This window comes from Emydura macquarii, unplaced genomic scaffold, assembly GCF_026122565.2.
Source record: "Emydura macquarii macquarii isolate MOO-44397 ecotype Brisbane River unplaced genomic scaffold, CSIRO-AGI_Emac_v2 contig_1477, whole genome shotgun sequence".
Lineage (NCBI taxonomy): Eukaryota > Metazoa > Chordata > Testudines > Chelidae > Emydura > Emydura macquarii.
Genome location: NW_027131614.1, coordinates 7,064,599 through 7,085,000, shown reverse-complemented (window position 1 = coordinate 7,085,000; position 20,402 = coordinate 7,064,599). Strand labels below are relative to the sequence as shown.

Below are 20,402 nucleotides of genomic sequence, written 5' to 3'. Positions count from 1 at the left end.
TTGGAGACATCTACCAGTGCAAGCTCTGTAACTACAACACTCAGCTCAAAGCCAACTTCCAGCTCCACTGCAAGACTGACAAACATATGCAGAAATATCAACTGGTGGCTCACATTAAAGAAGGGGGCAAAACTAATGAGTGGAGGCTGAAGTGTATTGCCATTGGCAACCCAGTTCACCTAAAATGTAATGCCTGTGACTACTACACCAACAGTGTGGATAAATTGCGCTTACATACTACCAATCACAGGCACGAGGCAGCCCTGAAACTATACAAGGTAAGCCAGTGACAACAATTTAAGTTGCAACAAAATAGAGGAGGAAATTTAACTGTTTCAATGCTAGCAGAACCAGAGTATGATTAATCAGCAAATTAAAGGATTTTTGAATACATTTATAATCAAAGAATAAAAATTATACCGTATAGGGAAGACGTACTATACCTGGAGAATTTTATAGATTTACCCTATGCCCCATTTAGTTTTCACTTTATTTGAACACAAAATGCATCACTAAATCCCTAAGTCAAAAATAACATTACCACATAATGTTTGGCTACAGGGTTTTTAAATCTCTTTTATGATTAAAACAACCTTTGTCAGCTACATTTTAATTGTAGACATTTTTTTAGCCACAGAAAATAATGACTATTCCATGCCCTGTATAGGGAAAGATATGGTTTTTGGGCATAGAAATTGGTTTGCAACCATAATCTATCACAGCCAAACTATTTTACATCAGTTTTTACAGTAAACACATACACACGCCACATTATTACCAAGAGTATTCAAACATAAACACTGTCGTTCTTTTGTCTGCCCTTCTTTTCCAAGCCAGTAATGATTTTCACAAACATGAAAGGGTGTGGTGTGCATAAATATGTTAGTAGAATGGGAAATATATTTTTATCTTTACTGGAAAAAACTATGCAGATGTAATGAATATGTCAGAGTGATGAACACTCTTTATTACACAACTTGTCATGACTTTTTCCAAACCCTAATTACTGGGTAACTTATTTTCTGCAGAATGTTTACTGGACTGACTTGATTGTCTTGTTTCGTGTACAAAATGTAACACATTCATTTCCAACATGAATAACTTAGTAATTTATTAAAAACTTTGTCTAGAGGATATTAAAATTCAGAAAATATTGCAAACCATTAGTCACTGTAACAAGCCCTAAATGTGATTAGAAAATCCATTTTGCAAGTGTTACTTATTGATTTATACTAGAAATTTGTGATAACTAAACTATCAGGAGTCAACTGCTGATTATGGTACCTATGCTGTTTTTCTAGTCGTTTTGAAAATTTATACACACACAAAGAATGGAGGAGAAACTCAGCAGATCTCTAGTTTAGGCAAGAAATAATATTTCATTGGAGTTTGGCCAAGGGTTCAAATGTTAGTTCTGAATTAGCATAATGTATGCAGCATAGTGGTAGCCATCTCGATCTCAGGATATTAGAGAGACAACAAGGTGGGTGAGGTGATATATTTAATTGGACCAACAAAAGTTGGTATTGATATTACCTCACCCACCTTGTCTCTTTCATACAGTGTACACAGATAAAAATTTAGAATTGGCATTTTTTATCATGTAATGTCAGTGGTCCATATCATCCTCCGGTAACTCTACTTATTAATTTAATTTTACATGCTCCTATTGATAACTAGCAGGGAAATGTTTCAGAAGTTCCTCAGTTCCATTTTCAGAAGTTCCAAATTGCTGAAGTCACTTTTAAAAATGGAACTTAGACTTCTAAATCACTTACGTGCTTTACATTTTTTATTCCTTGGCATATATGCAGATTTGTAAAACACAGCTTGGATCCAATGCTCAAAACTAACCACTGAAAGCTAGCACCCACTCAAACTGACACTGTCTCCCTTCACAAGTGCAACTCACCTTCTCTGAAGAATTCCTGGCCAAGTAAATTTGGCTTTGCCGCATGTCCTTCAGGACAGCAAATTCAGACTCTTCAGGACAAAGAAAAGGGAGTGAGTTTCAGATTCCACTGCAAATACCTTGCCACCCATCCACTCCTCTTCCAACTTTTGGTTCGTTAATCTGAGCAGTTCAGCTGATCATATCTGATTCAGGGAAGTACAAGGAAAGTGGTAATCTTTAAAACAGCCTGGACCCGAGCCACTAAGGGTGAAATTTACCACTGTGCAGAGAAGGTGGTGGTATTCAGGACCTTATGCAGATCCTTTGCACTGGAGAGAATCCACTGTTAGAGCTTCAAGGAGTTGCAAAAGCACCAAGAGGGGAGAATATCAGTTTTGCCAGTTCTTGTGATTGCATCATGAGTCTACTGACGTTTGATGTATTTCTTGAAGACGCAGTCCATGGAATCATGTGAGGAAGTGAGAATTTTTGTTTTTGTTTTTAAGGAAGTTTCTACCTCCTCCTCCTTGGTTGCAGAGAAAAGCTTTGAAAACTTGAACTCGAAAAGCTCAAAAAGTAGAAAATAAATAAAAAGAACCCAATAAAAAGAATAAAAAGAAATTTCATTATTTTTAAGCCAGTCTCATGATTTTTGGGGGCCTGACTTAGATATTTTTAAATGCGTGGGGATACTGGAACAGGTCCATAAGGATCAAATCATTCTTGATTCATATGGTTTAAAATAGGACATAATGGTCCTGATCCTACAGCTCTTGAACATCCCCCAAACAACTATTCAATTCCATATGAGTTGTGGTATGCAATCGGGCTTTGGGGTAGAATTGTACGATATATTTCAAACCTGTAAAGTTACCAGCTGGCAGAGCTAATAGTGTAATCAACTCCAGGTGAAGTAGCTGATAAACAATTGTAAGCAAGCAGTTTTAAACTTTTTCTCTCTTGGTACATCAGATAAACTTTTAGAGTACTTAGGAAAAAATATGAATTTGTATAAATAATAGCTATTTGCCTTGGGAGTGATATAGAATATTCTTGAATTGTGTTTATAGTGAAGTAGCATCTCTAACTCTTTTAAAATTAAGGTGCTGTGAATATGGTTTAATAATAAGAAACTTTAGCACTAGAACCATATGAGAGCATAGAAAAAGGCACCATGATTTTGTTTCTTTGTTTTTTCCTGCCCCTCAAAGGTTTGCTGTTTGGGTTTAAAAAAATTTTTTTTAGTCAGTTCTTATCTTTACTTAAATGTTTTTGCTTGTGAGTTTTCTTTTGATAAATGTTGCCATAACAGATTGATTTTTCTTTCTGGGCTTAACTGTTGATGGAATAAAAGGATGGATCTTTGTCATCATAGCTTTTAAAGCAACCAGGAACATCAGAGTTTTTCTGCTGAAGCTGTATAATTTTAGCCACTTTTAAAATTAGATTCTAAATGTGGCAAAGTAAAACCATTAGCCGTTTTAAACCCCCTCCCTCCCCCAAAAAAGTGATTAACTCCCTCCCACAAAAATACCCAAAACACTCCTTCTAGCATCACAGTGTTCAAGTGGTGTTAGTAATGTGACTTCTAGGAACTAAAATAAAAAGAATTTTGCCTTGAATGAGCTCAGCTTGGGCTAAATGAAATCCTAAAAGACTTACATTTGGAATTTTGAAGCTTGGTATTAGAAGATTAAACCACAGAAGACTTGTGAATTCTTTGCTGTATCCATCAAGAAGTATTCAATAACTTTATAAGGAAATAGAAGAAGATTGTATAGGAACAAAGTGTATTTCCATTCTGCAGGAGTAAGAGTTCTGCAGATTTAGAAAGCTGAGGTAGCACAATGGTCATTGTTGATGCAACATAACTATAATTATAACAGCTCTCAGGAAGCCATTTTGTATCTCTGTAAGATATCTTGCGATGTACTGCATACATCATACTTGGCATACAAAAAGTAGTTTTGAAGTAATTTTAATATCTAAGCAATAAAATTAGTTGCCCTGTTGTATTGGTGGATGAGGAATGCTAATTAATTGAGATGTTAGCAAACATAGTCTAGAACTAGTCTGATGATTTTGTAATTGCAGAGGAAAATACTAAAATTAGTCTTCCAAAATCGTCTGTGATTTAATTACTGGGTAATATATTCTTAGGGAAATGTATTTTATGGCATATTTACTTCCCATATGTTACATGTACAGTTGTTTAGAGTTTAAGGGAACTTGACAAGCAGCAGTTAGCAGACAAATACTCAGCTGTGTGGAAACGACTTTGCTTTTCTCTTTATTGACAAAATATTGATTTATAACACTATTAATGCTATGATTGTCAGTTCAGTTTGAATAGATCACTTTTCTTTCGGGTAATACCCTTGCTGTTTCAGAACACGAGAGGTAGAGAGTGACCTAATTCCAGTTTAAGAAGGTTAAAGGTTAAAGGTTAGCTCAAAAGCATCATCTGCCTAGCTGCTTAACTTTAAACTGATCAATTTAATGAAAATCTGTTTTACAGATGGTGTTTTAATGTCTTTGGCAGGATTTAGGCAGCTTTAACATTAGACGTATGCTAGTAAAAATTATTCCTTTATTTGACCAGAACAACACCTTTTCTTTTATGTTTTAAGGTAGAAGGCATGTGGGATATGGTATTTTGGCAATGGACCCAGAAGCAGAAAGTGTTGATGATCTTTCCATGTGGGCTCAAAAACAGAATACCTTTATGTCTATTGCTAATGATAACTGAGGAAACAAACAAAGCTGTGTTCATTTTTTTACCATAAAGCTTTGCTTTGAATCCATTAAAAAAAATCAGTCAAAACTGTCTTTGAAAAAGTCTTGTTTTCACTGCCGAAGATGCAGAAGCACAGGTAGTGTGAACTAATTGTCCCTTTTATTCCTTAACTATGTTTTGGTGGATCTGCATAATTCTCCTTTCACTCTCAGAACAATGAAAGGAAGATCTTTTAATTATGTTATTTTTTATTATAAAGATACCATAAATTGTAATGAAACTAAGTTGACAGGGTATACAGATTATGTATAAGAGACTCCCCTAATAAACGAGGGGTCAGACTCTCAGCTGGTGTAAATCAGTGCAGCTCACTTATACCAGCTGAGTATCTGGCCTTCTCTGTTTTAGTTAAGATAATCAATAAAGATTGAATAAAAGTATTTATATCTAGTTGTCAAAATATATGCAATTCAATAGTAATTTCTTATACTGCTAACGCAGAACTATCATATGTTAACTGTGTAATTAACTAAAACTCCAGCCCCTTCGCAGAAATGCATCACAGTATTACACAAAAAATCATTGCTTGCATATAACAGTCTTAAAGACCTTTCCTTTGACCTTCCAATTTATTTAAAAGAGTTCACAATGAGCCTTTGTTTTGTTCACGAAAGAGCATAAACAGGTTTCCAAAGAATCCAATAAAATGAGATAATCAGAAATGTAGAACATCACATATTGAAAGTATGGAGAACAAATGGGGCTTTTACTATATTTTATAGGATGGATTTATGGTCTATTTTTGGGTCACTTAGGGCCAAGAATTTTCATGGTCAGCTGAGTGGTCTTGCTAGCTAGCATCCTCTGCAGGAAATGCAAATACCATGCAGCACCTGTTCTTCAGCTGGATTTGTACTTCTCTGCTTTTTTAGAGCAAAATGTCCACTTCTCTTCTGGTTCAAAGTCAAAAGCTTAATTATTCTAGCTTTCCTCTGCATCTGTCATCAGTGAAGCAGAATAGTCTGTCTGGATTCCATAATACTGTTTGCATATTAGGATTTTAAATCAGCCAGCGATACTGAATGCATTGCTTGTCTCTATCACGAGCAAGGAGGCAAAAATGGGATATAGTCCTTAGGTAACTTTTAGCATAACAGTCCCCCAAGGAACATTGCTTGGGTTTTCTCATTATCCTTGTTATGGATGAAGGCATCAGTCTTATAAATTAAAAACTGAGAGATTGGGATGGGGGTTATGAAATGCTGGGGAGGGGGGGACTTAAAATGGGCCAACAACCTCGATCACTTAGTTTGTTTTATTCTGTTTGGCATGAAATGATACTTTCATCAGTTTGGAATTAACACAAAGTCACATTATTTTCATTTCAATAGACCTGCATCAACTTTGTAATTTAAAATCAAACATCTAAGATATGTGCAGTTCCAATTATTGAACTGTCATTGTCCCGGTATGATGGTAAAAGAGGTCAGGAGACTGTGCGGCATTTATTTGCATAAAAATCATTGCGCAAAAGGAAATTGGAAGGTCTGTACATCTGAGGAGCCAAAACATGTTTTGCTTAATCTTATTCTAGTCATTTGTTTAGGTGAAGAAAACTGTTTTAAGAGATAAAAGTTTATTCTTTTCTGTTGCTAAACACAACCCTCACTATGGAAAATATTTTGCTTTTTATATGAGTTTCAGATTTACGTTCATACCAGGGTTCAAATGCCATATGAAATTTAATTCCTGTAGCTAGTTTTTTTTTAAAGTAATTGTAATTCAAAGTATTGTACTTGCATGTACAAAGAAAAAATAAATGTTGAAAAAATATTTTGTGTAGTAGACTAATATATGTATGCATGCTGTATGTACTTAATAGATAAGTGCATTGATTAAAATAACCAAGTTGGTAATTAGCTAAATACTAATTTAAAATCACTTTTTTGCTTTTAGTTAATGAAAAAGAAATTTAGTCCTGCACATGAATCTATTGTTTCTAATTCATATATATATATATTTTCAGTATGTGTATGTATGTTGTGTGATTTTCAGATGTGCCCAGAGTGCCCTCTCAAAATCACATCAGTACAGTGTTCAGTTTTCAGTAAAGCAGAAATTGCTTGGTGCGTTCTCTGCACTTCCTGCGAAACTCCAGCTGAGCTCAAGCTTTCAAGGCTACGCCTTGAACACAACTTGTACTAGGCCACTTAGGCACCAATTCCATTGTGAAGGTGGCTGCCCATTGAAGCATTGGCTACTCACCCACATTTCCTGCTCCGCATAAGGGGTATGTTAGAGATGGAAAAGGCAATGTGAAAGGAATCAACCCCACTTACTCTATGTGGGTGACACAAGATGGCTTTTTTTTTTTTTTTGGTCACATTTTGTCACCTTTTTTGTCACGTTTAACTACTTTTTTGTTTTGATTCATGTTAGCCTCACAGGTGGCTTTGTTAACATATGGTAATTACTATTTACCAAATCCTAGGGACCATCTCCCACATTTTACCCTATTTTAACAGCTAACACTAAAAAACTGGAGAATGCGGGGGGAGATCTAATATGACGAAATCTTCTGCACGTGTACTAGTGTCTTACTGTCAGTCTGCGGTCTAGAGTTGGGGATAGTTGCCTGTTGTTTGGGAGTGCACATCTCTCCCCAACCTCAGCACCCCTTCCCTACCCAGACATTCATTTATCTACTGTTTAGGTGCCAGGATGGGAGTAATGATGGGGAGTAAGTGCCAGGATGGGGAGACTATTGTGTCTATTAGGATTAAGTCCTGAGATTTCTAAAAATGTGCAGGACTGACTGTGTGTGTGTGTGTGTGTGTGTGTGTGTGTGTTTGTGTGCGCGTGTAACTGTCTAGATAATTATTCTGGTCATTTTTACATATTTTATTTTTGCCCATAAAAGCACAATAGTTCTTAGTTTTTGTCAGTAAGACTGTCAGAGAGCCTGATGCTCCAAGTCCTCAGCCGCCCCACCTCTATTCAATTTAGCACCTTGGAGGAGATGATGGGCCTTTTACAGGAGAAGCCCCTAAGTGTAAATGAATGGTTATAAAATAGTAATTCTGGATAGTACAGTAAATATGTGAACTTCATCTAAGTTTTCCATTAATGTTGTTTGAGCCGGCAGCTTGTAATTTTTGTGTCTCGATATAGAATGTCTCGTAGAACAAGAGACTTCACACAGTGAAACAGTACAGAATGACTCAGTGGTGCAGAGGTAGGTTTCCATGCTAATATATAAAGAAAGCGTAGGCTCAGTAAGAACTTTGGGACCTTGCCTTTGTGGACTGCCAAGAACAAGCATGTCATGGAAATGACCCAGTTGGTCTCCAGAGGGCTAGAACCAGCCTTGCTGTTTTACAACACACAGATACATAGAGCATCATCTAAGATGGCCTCAGGGGAAGCTTCATGCGCTACCCTCCCTGTGGGAGGTAAGGTATTAAGATAATCTCTAGCTTTTAGAGGCAGGGGGCATTGAAGGAGTCAAAAATGGAGCAAAGGTAGTCCCAGGATGATGAAGTGAGCAAATTCCCAAGCCTAAGGCATCCTGCCACAGCCACAATAAAAACAAGCAAACAGAGAAAAACCATTTTTTAAAATCAGGTGGAAAAAGCGTGAGCAATTCTATTCTCCCTGCCAAATGATGTATTGCTTGTGGGGAACCATAACTGATTATATACTTATCTTGTTTCAAGAACGAATATTTGACCTAGCATATTGGCTAAACTATTCTGATTAAAGAGCTGTCCTTTCTCTGTTTGAAATTGTTGTATTTGAATATGATCAAGTTTTGTTCTTAATACAATTAAAGCTTGTAAGGATTGCACTGTGATTGGCCCATAGGCAAGTGCCCCAGGTTTGGAGGGGAGGGTGTGTTAGGTTTTCTCCTTTCCTACAGTAATCTCCATCTAATGGGCTGTCCCAGTTTTAATTCTTGTGCTTCCCTGAAAGCTATCCCAGGAATATATGCTAACTGCTCTCTGAGCTGAGTGTGGGGAGAAGAATACACTGCCCCATCCTTTGGGGTAGTGTGGCTGCTCCTTCCCTCTGCTTTTACTGGAGCTCAGGGATGGTTTGTGCCCAAACTTTCTGGGAAAAAATTAATCATCAGGCAGATGCAGCTCAAAAGATGGCTGTTTCAGAAAGTGCTGATCATGTCTAAACACAGGGTTATACCTGAAATTGTTCTGAAACCTTAACTGTAACAAAGGCCACCAAGCATCTGCTGTAGTACTCTGTATTTACAGGTCCTGCTTCAAAGCTGTTTAAGGGTAATGAGGGTAATGAGGCTATTGATTTCACTGGGCTGTGGATCAGGCCCTTAGTATTCTTAATCCCAGGATCTCCAAAATGCTTTACAAAGGTAGGAAAGTGTTGTATGTGCATTTTCTACATGGAATACTGAAAAGTTTCAACTTGCCCAAGTTCACATACTAAGTCAGATACTACTGGTATGATCTGGTAGTCCCTATGTTTAAATTCAGGAGTAGTGCTTGTACCAAGTAGACATGGGCAATACATACCAAGTTTGCTAATGAAGAAAGTACTCTCTGAACTACCAGTCGCTTGATGGTTCTACTGTTAGCAGATTGAGAACTAAGTCTGAGAGCTTGTTTTCACTACATTGCTCATTCAGTGTACGGTACGCTAGTTCTGTTACATAAGTAACATAACTTAAGTCGACGTACCTTACATCCACTTGCTGCGCTGTCTTCACTATGCTTTGTCAAAGGGAGACGCTCTCCCATCTTCCGTCTCTCATTTCAGTGGATTACAGGAGTCGACGGGAGAGCGCTTTCTCATCAACTGAGCGTGTCTTAACCAGACCCGCTAAATCGATGCTGCTGCATTGATGGCTGCGGTGCTGATTTAGCACTGTAATGAAGATAAGCCCTAAGGAAGATCTCACTATTCGAACCCCTCAGGCCTGCTGTGATGGGAGCATGGGAAAGGGTTGCTCTGCTTCTGAGAGGTACATCCTTAAGTATTGTGGAGAGGAGGATTTGCCGTTACAGTTTTGTAAGCACCCTTTGACACTTGCAGTTAAGCACAGCTAATAAAGGACTGGAAATGAGGGAGACTGAAACTGTGACCAAAAACAAAAGGCCAAACAGCAAGGGTGTGTGAAAGCTGTATGTCCACATTTGCCCAGGTACATCCATGATTCAAAGTCTTTGACCCAAGAGGAAGTCAGGATCCCAGATGGATATTTTTGAACTGGCTCATGTAGAATCAGCGCTCACATGCTTGAATCCACCTACCACAAAAGCATTTTAAAATGATTTCACCATGTTAGAGGCTTATAGATACATAGTCACTGAACGGACACAAAATCACTCCTGTATGGATCTATGGAGGTATCAGGATAGATTCAGCCATGTACAGCTTGCTCGTCAAGTGCTAATATAGCCACCCACCACAGGCCAATGCCACCTGAAAGTTCTCTGAGTTATTCTCCTGCTTCATTTGGCCCTTATAGATCATCCCATGTTTGCTCTGTCCTTATTGCCTCTAGCCTTAGCCCCATTTCTTCTTAGGCTCTATCTGCCTTTGAGCTGCCTTGGAACTGCTTCTGTCCTGGGTGCTCCTATGAAGACAGCTCTGCACCTAATGTACAGGACCTCTGCATCAGTGTGTTGTTTGCCTTGGGGAGGGGGTTGTGGAGGGACATAGGCAATAATGATTGGGCCCATTGTGGATGTCCTTCTGTTCCACTGCCATTTCCTGTAGCAGAGGAAAGAATAAAAACATTGGGACTGTTCAGCTTAGAAAAGAGATAACTAAGGGTGGTTTATAATAGAGATCTATAAATCGAGAATTGTGCGGAGAAAGTGAATAATGAATTATTTACCCCTTCATATAAGACACTAGCGAGGGGTCACCTCATGAAATTAATAGACAGCAGGTTTAAACAATCAAAAGGAAGTACTTCACACAACACAGTCAACCAGTGGAGCTCATTGCCAGGGGATGTTGTGAATGGCAAAGGCATAAGCGGGTTCAAAAAAGAATTAGATTAGTTCATGGAGGATAGGTCCATCAATGGCTATTAGCCAAGATGGTCAGGAATCCAACCTTATGCTCTGGGTGTCTCTAAACCTCCAACTGCCAGAAGCTGGGAGTGAATGACAGGATGGATCACTCGAATTTGCCCTATTCTGTTCATTTCCTCTGAAGCATCTGGCACTAGCAGATGACAGGACACTGTGCTAGATGGACCATTGTCTGACCCAGTATGACTGTTCTTAGAGTAAATATTATAACTAACTTTACAATGCTTGAGTTTGCCTTACATGTGGAATTTAAGAGCTTAATCAGTTTAAAAAACTCTCATGAATTGTGAGACTTCTGCCTTTAAACAAGTGAGATTTAGCATTTTGGGGGAAATTCTTTGTCACTTGCAAGTGTGAATGTTTCATTTGCAAAGAGTGAAACTGAATGCAGGTTAAGTAGAACAAGTTGAACTTTATTAAACTCTGTGGACTGCTCTGTCCTTGTGGCTGAGTTGCTTCCAGCCTAACTCCCTGGGTTCTCTGTTCCCCTAGTGTCACATCAATAGCAGTCCCTCACAGAACAGGCCCTCTGATTTCTGTTCCACTGATCATGATACATCTTCTCTGTTTTAATATTTTCTGTTTTAACATTTTAATATAAACATTAATTGATGCCAGACTCCACCCCATGTCTTTTTGGTCAGAGATTGCTAGCACATAATCAAGAGGGAGTCTTATCTTTATCACCGACTTACCTAGTTAGAGAAAGTCATTGGGATAGTTTGTTTTCCTAAACAGGTAGCTACACTGGGAATGGTCTATGTCTGTCTCCCTGTCATCTGTATCTGAGTCTAGTAATCTTACTTTTTGTGGAGTCTTCACCTTTCTTGTGAGGTTGGCGTCCAGATGGCTCTCTGTTTCTCTGTTCTGTGATGATCGCCGTAGGCTTTCTTTGCGTGTTTGTCAGTTGGCTTGTAAATGTCTCCTGGTCCTTTGGATTACTAGTCCCTCATATATAGTCACTTCATTTAACCTGGGTGCCCTGGTGCCCTTCATGACCCCTTTAGCTGACTACTTTTGCTGTCTCTCCAATGGCTTGATCGTCACAGGAGTGCCTTTCTCCAGGGCCCATAGGTTTTTGATTGACATGTTGTACTCTAGTGTCTGCTTTCTCTGATTGTTGGCCATCTTGGCAGTGTCCCCTTCCTTCTGGCTGCAATAGATCTTCCCTCATTGGTATGAGGGTTTTGGTCCTTTGTCTCATCAGTACCTGTGCAGGACTGTTTTAGTAGCCCTGTGATGGGGTATTGCTGTGTGCCAAAAATGCTAATGAAATGTCTGAATCAAAAGACACAGTCTTGTGTAAATAGTGTCTTAGCTGTTTTCACAGCTGATTCCACCTTACCGTTACTCTGTGGGTATGCCAGGAAGAAGGTATTGTGCAAATTCCTTGAATTCTTCTGAGGCAAATTGGCATCCATTGTCCGTGTCTAGAATGCCATGCCTCGCAAAGTGGGACTTCAGTTTGCCAATTACCAATTTGCTTCTTGTAGCAGGGAGGCTATCAAATTACCAACAATTTTAATAGTAGTGCATTGTAATCAACTACTGCTTTTCCTTGAAGGTAAATAAGTTTATCACATTTTTTCCTGTGATGGGGTGGGCAGTTCATGTGGTAAATCTTTTTCTGCTGGCGGTTATTACACAACTGACAAGTGCAATGTCCTCCTATCAAAGAGCAAAGTTGTGTATTCATTCCCATCTAATACACACACTATTGAACCTATCTAAAGCAGCTGTCAGTGCCTCAATGTGAGGCATGTATTTTTTTTTTTTTTTGGATGACATCTGTACATAAGAAGCAGGGGACAACAGGTCTCTGTGCTCTAAATAGGATTCCATCCACTCAGCTCATCTTTAATTTGAAAATATGTTTCTGCTCCTACCAGTACTTGGCTTTTGTCTTCTGGCCACCCTGCTAGTGTCACTCTCTTGACTGCTTTTAGTTGGATGTCCTTTTCCATAGCTTCTTTGATTTTCATCAGCTTTGCTGTTGAAACAGGGAGACAGTGCAGCATGTTAATGGAATCAGCGTCCTGATCCCCTTCCCCCAGCTCACTGATGCTAGTTATATATGCTCCGCTCAAGGTGTCGGCTAACACCAATGATCTTCCTGGACAATATCAGATCTCTATCTCATCCCCCTGGAGATACATCAACATGCGCTACAATCTCTTTAGAGCATTTGTGATGATTATCTCTAGGGGTTTGTGATCTTATTTCTCTATTTCTGGGTGGCTATAGCTGTACTGATGGAATCACTCCACTCCAAATACTGCATCCAGAAGCTCTTTTTTCTATTAGACTGAACCAAGATACACTCAAACAGAGCTCTCCTGGCATAAGCAATTGGCTGCTCCTGCAAAAGAGCTACACCCAATCCTTTGTCCAGTGCATCACACTGGAGCCTCAATGGCTCTCCTGACTGGTCGCACTGCAGGACAGAGGCATCCTTTATCATTTGCTTCAGCATATCAAATGCTTGCTGTTGGAGGCCTGCCCAGGTCCACTCAACATCCTGCATCCTGAGCTGACATATGGGTTCTGCTACTGCAGTCTGGTGTGGACAGAACTTTGACAGAAAATTTATCATTCCTATGAAGTCTCCACTGGAATTGGTATGTCTCTGACTGCCTTGATCTTGTTGGGATTTTCATTCAGTCTCTTTGCTAAGAGCATATATCCAATGTATATCATCTCACACTATGTGAGTCGAATTTTTGCTGGGTTGAGTTTTATGTTCTTGACTCAGGCATGCTGTAGATTAGCTTGTCATTTTCCGTCATGGTCTCATTCAGCTTCTGCATCATTGCTCCCTTCACTTAGAATAAGGATATCATTTGCGTGGGTGAGTCATCTCTGGAACATGTCTGGTGCTGGGCTTATGCCTATCGGCCTGTGCAGCCATCTGCAGAGACCAAAGGGTGTTGCCAAGATTGTCAGCAAGCTGGACTCTTTACCCAGGCTTATGTTCCTCACATCACAGTCCATAAAGATTCTGGCTTTAAGTTCTGCCAAGACATCATCAATTGTGGGCAGTGGATAATGGGATCTTTTCAGTTCCCAGTTCCGTGGTTTTGGGTCTATGCAGATGGATAATTTGCCTGATGGTTTCTTTACCACCACTATGCTGGGTATGCTACTTACCCAGGCTGAACTGGCCTCTATAGGTGCTATGATATCCCTGCTCTGCCTACTTTCAAGTTCCTTGCATACTGGATTACATAATGCCACTGGAATTTTCCTTTGTGGTAAGCACACAGGTTGTACTGTGGGGTCTAGTTGCAGCTTTCCTTCAAGGCACCCGTCACCTTTGAAAACATTCTCATAAGCTTTAAATTGCCTTCATTGTCCACAGGACTTCCCCTTTTGCTTCTTGCATTGCAGCTATAAAATTCTGACACTGCACCCTGATTAGATCCAGGGCTTGTATGGCTGTGGCTGTAGGGTCTTACTGTCCACCACCACAAACTGTCCACCACCACTGTTGTTTTTTCAGTCCACTACTGTGAGGTCACATTTTCCTACAGGGTGAGAATAATGCTCTCATCGTACCTTTTTACATTGCATCCACTCCTTTTGGAAAGGGTATGTTCAAGTCCAGTTTACCTTGAGGAATCACATTGCAGGAGATCCCATTATCTAGCTGAAATTACACAGGGTAGTTCCCTGTTAACTGTTGCATGCACGGAGGTTGATGTTGTCCTTTGTTGCTTTTTTCTCCTGACAGCTTGAACCTGATACACTGTCAGACTCAAGGAGAGAGTTGGGACATCATCACCACTGTCTGATGTGCCATCCTCCTCTTGTACATGTTTGGATCTTTCTGAGACTTTCCTCTGCTCTTGCACACACTGTTAAAATGGTTCAACTTGCTGCATTCCTTGCAAGGCTGCCTTAGTGCAGGGCAGTTTTCCTCTACCCACTTATGCTGCCTCATTCAGTAAATGCATCTCACTGTGGGATATGGAACCCTAGGTACCTGTTCTTCTTTGCTTTGTCTCACTGCATGTATTTCAGGGGGTGTTGTGCCTCAAAGGGCTTTAATGAGGCTTTTTATGAGGCTTCTCCTGCATACCTGTGTCTAAGCATTCCAAGTGCCACAGGCTATCCTGTCCCAAATTAAGGATTCTGTCAAGTCCCTAAAATTGCATGTAGTAGCCATTGTGTGTAAGGCTGTATGTAGGGGTCTATCCCCTCCCCTTCAGATTGGTCTCTAGTGAAGAACTTGTGTCGGTTCACAGTTTTTTCTGCTTTGGGGAGAAACAGATCCCCAGGGCTCCTAGGACTGCTGTGAAGTATGAGGCAGTGGTGAACTTCAGTTGGGTGCAGATCTCTCTATTATTTTACCTGACTGGGGAACAAGATATTTTTACTTTCTTGCTGTTGTCTTCCTTCTGCATGGCCAGGTGTGCGTACAGCTCAAACTCCTCCTTCCACCAGCTCCATCTCTGGGCTAGGTTTGGATCTGCAAAATCCACGGTGCCAGGGGACTTCAGATTGAGTTCCATGGCTCTCACTATCAAATGCTGCACTTCAGAGAACTTGCAGCTCAGATGCGGCCACCATGTTTCATCCGCAAAGAGTGAAGCTGATGGCAGGTCAGGTTGAACAAGTGGAGCTTTATTACACCCTGTGCACTGCTCTGTCCATGTGTCTGTGCTGTTTCCAGCCTAACTCCCCATGTTCCCTGTTCCACTGGTGTCCCATCAGTAACAGTTTCTCCAGGAATCATGGGCTCTCTGAGTCCATAATACAGTGAGGTTTTTTTCTCAGAGTGGGTTTGTTATTCTACAGTAGTTCTACTGGCTTTATAAAGTTAGCTGTGGCCTAGGGGGTTTGAATGCAGAACTAGGATCCAGAAGAATAGGCTGTTTTTGTCCCATGAATCCTCCCCTGACTTGCTGTGTGACTTTGGGCAGCTGATTTAACCTCCCTTTGTTTCAGTCAACTGCTCTGTAAAAATGAGGTGGTAAAACTTCTTTATCTTTGTAAAGCGCTTTACAGTCTACAGATGAAAAGCCTGTTAATGTGTTAAATGTTAGTAGCACTTATTATTTTGGTGGTGATGGTGAAAGGAGTTTGGTAAGTGAGTTTGGTAATCTAATAGAAAACATTGAAATCACGGTGTGGTGTTCAAACCTTTATCCCAACATCCTCAGCTTTTGGGCCTTGCAGAGAAAGCTTGAGCTTTCTCTCTGTCTCATGAGGCTATTGTCTGCCTTCTCAAAAGGAATTAAATTACTCTCCCTTTTTGTCCTCTGACCTGCCGGTTACCCTAACAGCACTAGCGGGCGAGCTCAATCAAAACTCAGTGGGCTGGGAAGGTAGAGTGTGGCCCTTTTGGGAAAGGGAGATGGCTGACTTCCTGCAAGGCTGAGTTGAGAGTAGAGAGTCACTTCCTAATCCATTTGCTGTTCCTGATGAGCCTCGTGGAAGTAGAGCTAATTAATACTACTCCATTCTCTCTGTATGTAAATCTGCTAGAGTGGCTGTTGCTGAGATAAGGGACGTGGAGATAGGGTCCTGAGATCTCCCACCCCAGAGAACCGTAGTAAGCTAGACATTGTCCAAGAGGAGAGTTGGGAAGGAACAGGGTCTCACTGCATGGAGACAATCAGGCCTGTTGCAGAATGAATTTCTCATACCTGGGGCAGAGGAGCAGGGGTGAAGATGTAGGTAGGTGTGGGCTTCTAAAAGTGCCTTGGCATTCACTGAATTTACAACTATGTGTGTTTGTATATACACGCTACCGATGGTATGACTGTCCTGCTACAGTACTATACACATACGTGTATAATGTAGGAAGTGGCAGTAGCATCTACTAGAATAAAGGCAGGGTTCCAATTTTCATTCTTATTTCCCTTTTTCAGTTTCTCGTTACTTTTTAAAAAATACTCTTCTGGGACTAAAATTTTCAGTGCTTGGTCTGACTCCAAAGGAGATTCTCCCCTTTCTCTGTTTTGGAGGAGCTGTTTGAATTACCTGAAGGGGGGAGGAGAAGAATTCCCTCACGTGCTCTGATCAGAAATCTTGTGCTCTGAGAGCTACAAAAGTGCTAAAACTAAAAAATTGAAACTTAGCATGATTTGTATATCTCAATGAGACCTAAATAACAAGCCAGGGTTGGAGAAAATTGGTTATGATCATGATAAGCAGGCAATTTCCTGACTATGCAGTATAATTTTGATCCATATTTGCTTCAAATACACTTTTTCAGGCCATGTTCATTAACAATGCCCCAATGATGGATATAATGATGGACAAAGTCACTAAACCTTGTAAGTGCCACAGACCAAATATTAAGCATTTTATAAGGTCAGTTAAGAATGTCCCCATCAGGGCAGTAGTCCATAGCATGGGGTGAAAGCTACTTAGAGCCAGGATCAAAGAACTAACAAGCCTGATACATAATAATTGTCAAGTGATATAGAATCATAGAAGATTAGGGTTGGAAGGGACCTCAGGAGGTCAGACTAAACAAGCCTAAGTAAGCCTCTCCTTAGAAGTCGTGCTCCAGCCCCCTAATCATTATTATTGCCCTCCGCTGGACTTTTTCCAATTTGTCCACATCCTTTCTGTAGTCACTGGTCCATCCAGTCCAGTATCCTGAAGCTACATTAGTCAATACCAGATGCTTCTAAGGAAAGTGCAAGAAGTCCCATAGTGTACAAGTATGGAATAACCTGCCCATAAGGGAAGTTTCTACTTATTCCCATTCAGGTTTAAGTTGGCTTGTTCCCTAATGCATGACAGTGTACACCCACTATGACATTTTAAAATCTGAGTTTATATAACTCTGTATGTTCTTATCTATATGAATGTCTAATTTGTTTGTGAATGCCACAACCCCATGGTCTCAATGATATCCAGTGGTGATGAATTCCACCAGTTAATTATGACAAATTATAAAATTTCCTTTTAATAGTCTTAAATGCATTGCCTAAACATGTCAATCATTTCAGTGTTCTTACATTATGAAGAAAGGAAGAACAGGTGATTCTCTTTCCACTATCTACACTATTCATTATTTTGTAATATCATTATATCCCTGTTTATTTATCTCTTCCACAAACTAACAGTCCCAGTCTTTTCAGAGTTCTTTCTTATGGAAATTTTTCCATTTTTTAATAACTTTAATCACCCATCTCTGAAGTGCTACTGCTTGTGCTAAATCCTTCCTGAAATAGGGTGATGAGGATTAAACATGCTATTCTGGGTGCAGGTGCGCTATTAATGTATATGAAGACATTACAATAATATCAGTAGTATTTTCCTATTCTATCCCTTATACATCCTAAAATATTATTGGCTTTTTTAATACAACTGCATATTGAGTTGCACATCTTAATTTTGCCTTCCACTGTAACTCTCTTTTTTTCTGTCCACTATGAAGCCCACGTCATCTGGAGTAATTATAGTTAATTTAGAACCCAGTAATGAGTATGAGCAGTTCAAATTGCTCTTTCCACTATGTATTACCTTGCATTTGTCAACAGGGAATTTTATCTGCCATTGTGCTTCCCATTCAGCTTCTTTCCAAAGTTCCTGATTTGTTCCTTATCTGGTCTTGACTAACACATTATTTTGTGTCCTCTGCAAGAACATTAATAAACACATCTATCCTAGCATGGAATTTTAGGTACTCAACTATTAAGCTTCTGTCATGTTGTAAATGGACCATTTATTCCTACTTTTGTTTTGTCTCAGCCAGTTTCTAATCCATGACCGTATGTCACCTCTTACTCCACAACTCCCTAATAGCCTCTTGTGAAAAACTTTGCCAAAGACTTTTTGAAAGTGCAAATAAATTTTCACCTGGTTTTCCTTTATCTACTATTTTGCTGACATGCTCAAAGAATTCTAGTGGATTACAGAGGCATGATTTTCTTCTGTGTAAGCAGTGCTGGTCTGTACATATACTACCGTGTTCAGCTATGTGTTTTGATAATTCTGTTTCTGATTATTGTTTCATCCAGTGTATCTGGTATTGAAGTAAAGCATTGCAAATTGCCAATCTATAATTTTGAGTATTTCTTCTTTCCACTCCCTCCTTCTTTTTCAATAAGCACACCACTTCCAACTGTCCAATTTTTGTATGAGATTTTAATGAGATTGCCTATTTTTGTTACAGCTCAGCCACTTCACTCTGCAGTTCCATCAGAACTCTTGGATGTTGTATACCATCCAGACTTGTCTCTTTCTTCAATATGCTAGTTTGTTCCCTGGTGATCTAGCAGGCTCATCAAATCTCTAGCAAGATTCCTGCTTCTTATACATTGAAATAATTCTTTGTTATTTGTTCTTTATATTTTTAGGTATTTACTTTTCATATTTCCAGGTACTCATAATTTCCATTTTGCATTTTATAGCTGTAGTTTATTTTTGTTTCTGTTAACTTCAGTAGGGTTAGAAGTTTCATTTTTTGAAGACTCATAGACTTTGAGGTCAGAAGGGACCATCATGATCATCTAATCTGACCTCTTGCACAATGCAGGCCACAAAACTTTACCCACCCACTCCTGACTACCTGCCTAGTCTGAGTAAGCTCTTGCCTCATTCCATTTAATGTATTAGTCTTGTTTTTTCTTGCATTCCTCCTCCTTTTTTGCTTTGAGGTACCTTCTTTGAATCTAGTATGCTTAAATTGTATGGCTTAAGCAAGCACAATTTATAACATCTCCAAGCCAAATAGTTTTTGATACTTTTAAAAAGAGGACACTAAAAAATAAAAAAGTTAGACTACAATGAAATGTTAAGAGTGAAAATTGAAGCATAAGACTGTCAAGAAGTTACAAAAATTAAGACCCCAATTTAGCATTCACAACTGCAAGGGCACAGGGTTCTGCCCATGTAACTCAGTTTGCATTAGTACCTGTCCCTAGGATTGCTTCTATATTGTTAACATGGCAATTGTGACTCAGTTCGGTTGAAAATTTAGACTCATTTATGCAAACAGTGGCCTCTTTTGGTGGGTGCATTCACATTTTTTGCATCATCATTGAACTAATGGTGCAAATAGTTGCAGTTGGATAACTTTTAGCTACTTAGCTTTAGGAACACAAATAAGTAGACAGCTACCCATCTGCAAATATTTGTACGAGAAAGTCATTTTGCTGGTGTAAAAAGAGTGGATGCAATTTCTGCATGCACAAATTATTCTTTCATAAAAGGCAGCAAAGCTGAGGCATGGCTGAAAACTAAGGCCATGTAGTGCACTCTTTTATAGAGCTGTTTACCCGGTTCATAGTATACCTTCGTATGTTATTGATTCTTTTTAATGTATATTGTGAAATGCAGATATGTAGTGCACCTGAGTGTGCCTGAGTAAACATTGTGGGAGCAACATTAACATTTGGAATTTTTCTTACTTCACCGTGCTTGATAGTGTAACCTCTCACGTTAAGTTTTATGAAAAAAATATATGGGCAGTGTAGCTCAGTTAATATTGTGGAGTAATTTAATACAAAAATTATAATGCGAAAGTCCCCTCCTCTAATGTTAATGTGAAATTAAGGATGAACTAGTAACCACTGAAAAGTCAGGAAATTCCTTATTCTCATAAGTGAGTACATACACTAAATCAATAGTACTTTGCACTGGTGTGTGTGTGTGTGTATTTTGTATTTGCTTATCAAGTGTTCAACACTCACAGGCATGATGACTGATTGAGAAGTATTGAAATTGAAGAGATTAG

General features: G+C 39.3%; 1 protein-coding gene across 1 annotated transcript in view; it reads left to right on the top strand.

Annotated features, from left to right (window-relative positions):
- ZFHX4 (zinc finger homeobox 4) overlaps positions 1-20,402 on the top strand; it is a 165,280-nt gene that overhangs the window by 27,750 nt on the left and 117,128 nt on the right. Inside the window, exon 3 of the mRNA XM_067553588.1 lies at positions 1-278. This exon is cut by the window's left edge and continues 225 nt beyond it. Within this exon, the coding sequence (XP_067409689.1) occupies positions 1-278 (278 nt within the window). The remainder of the gene's footprint in view (positions 279-20,402) is intronic.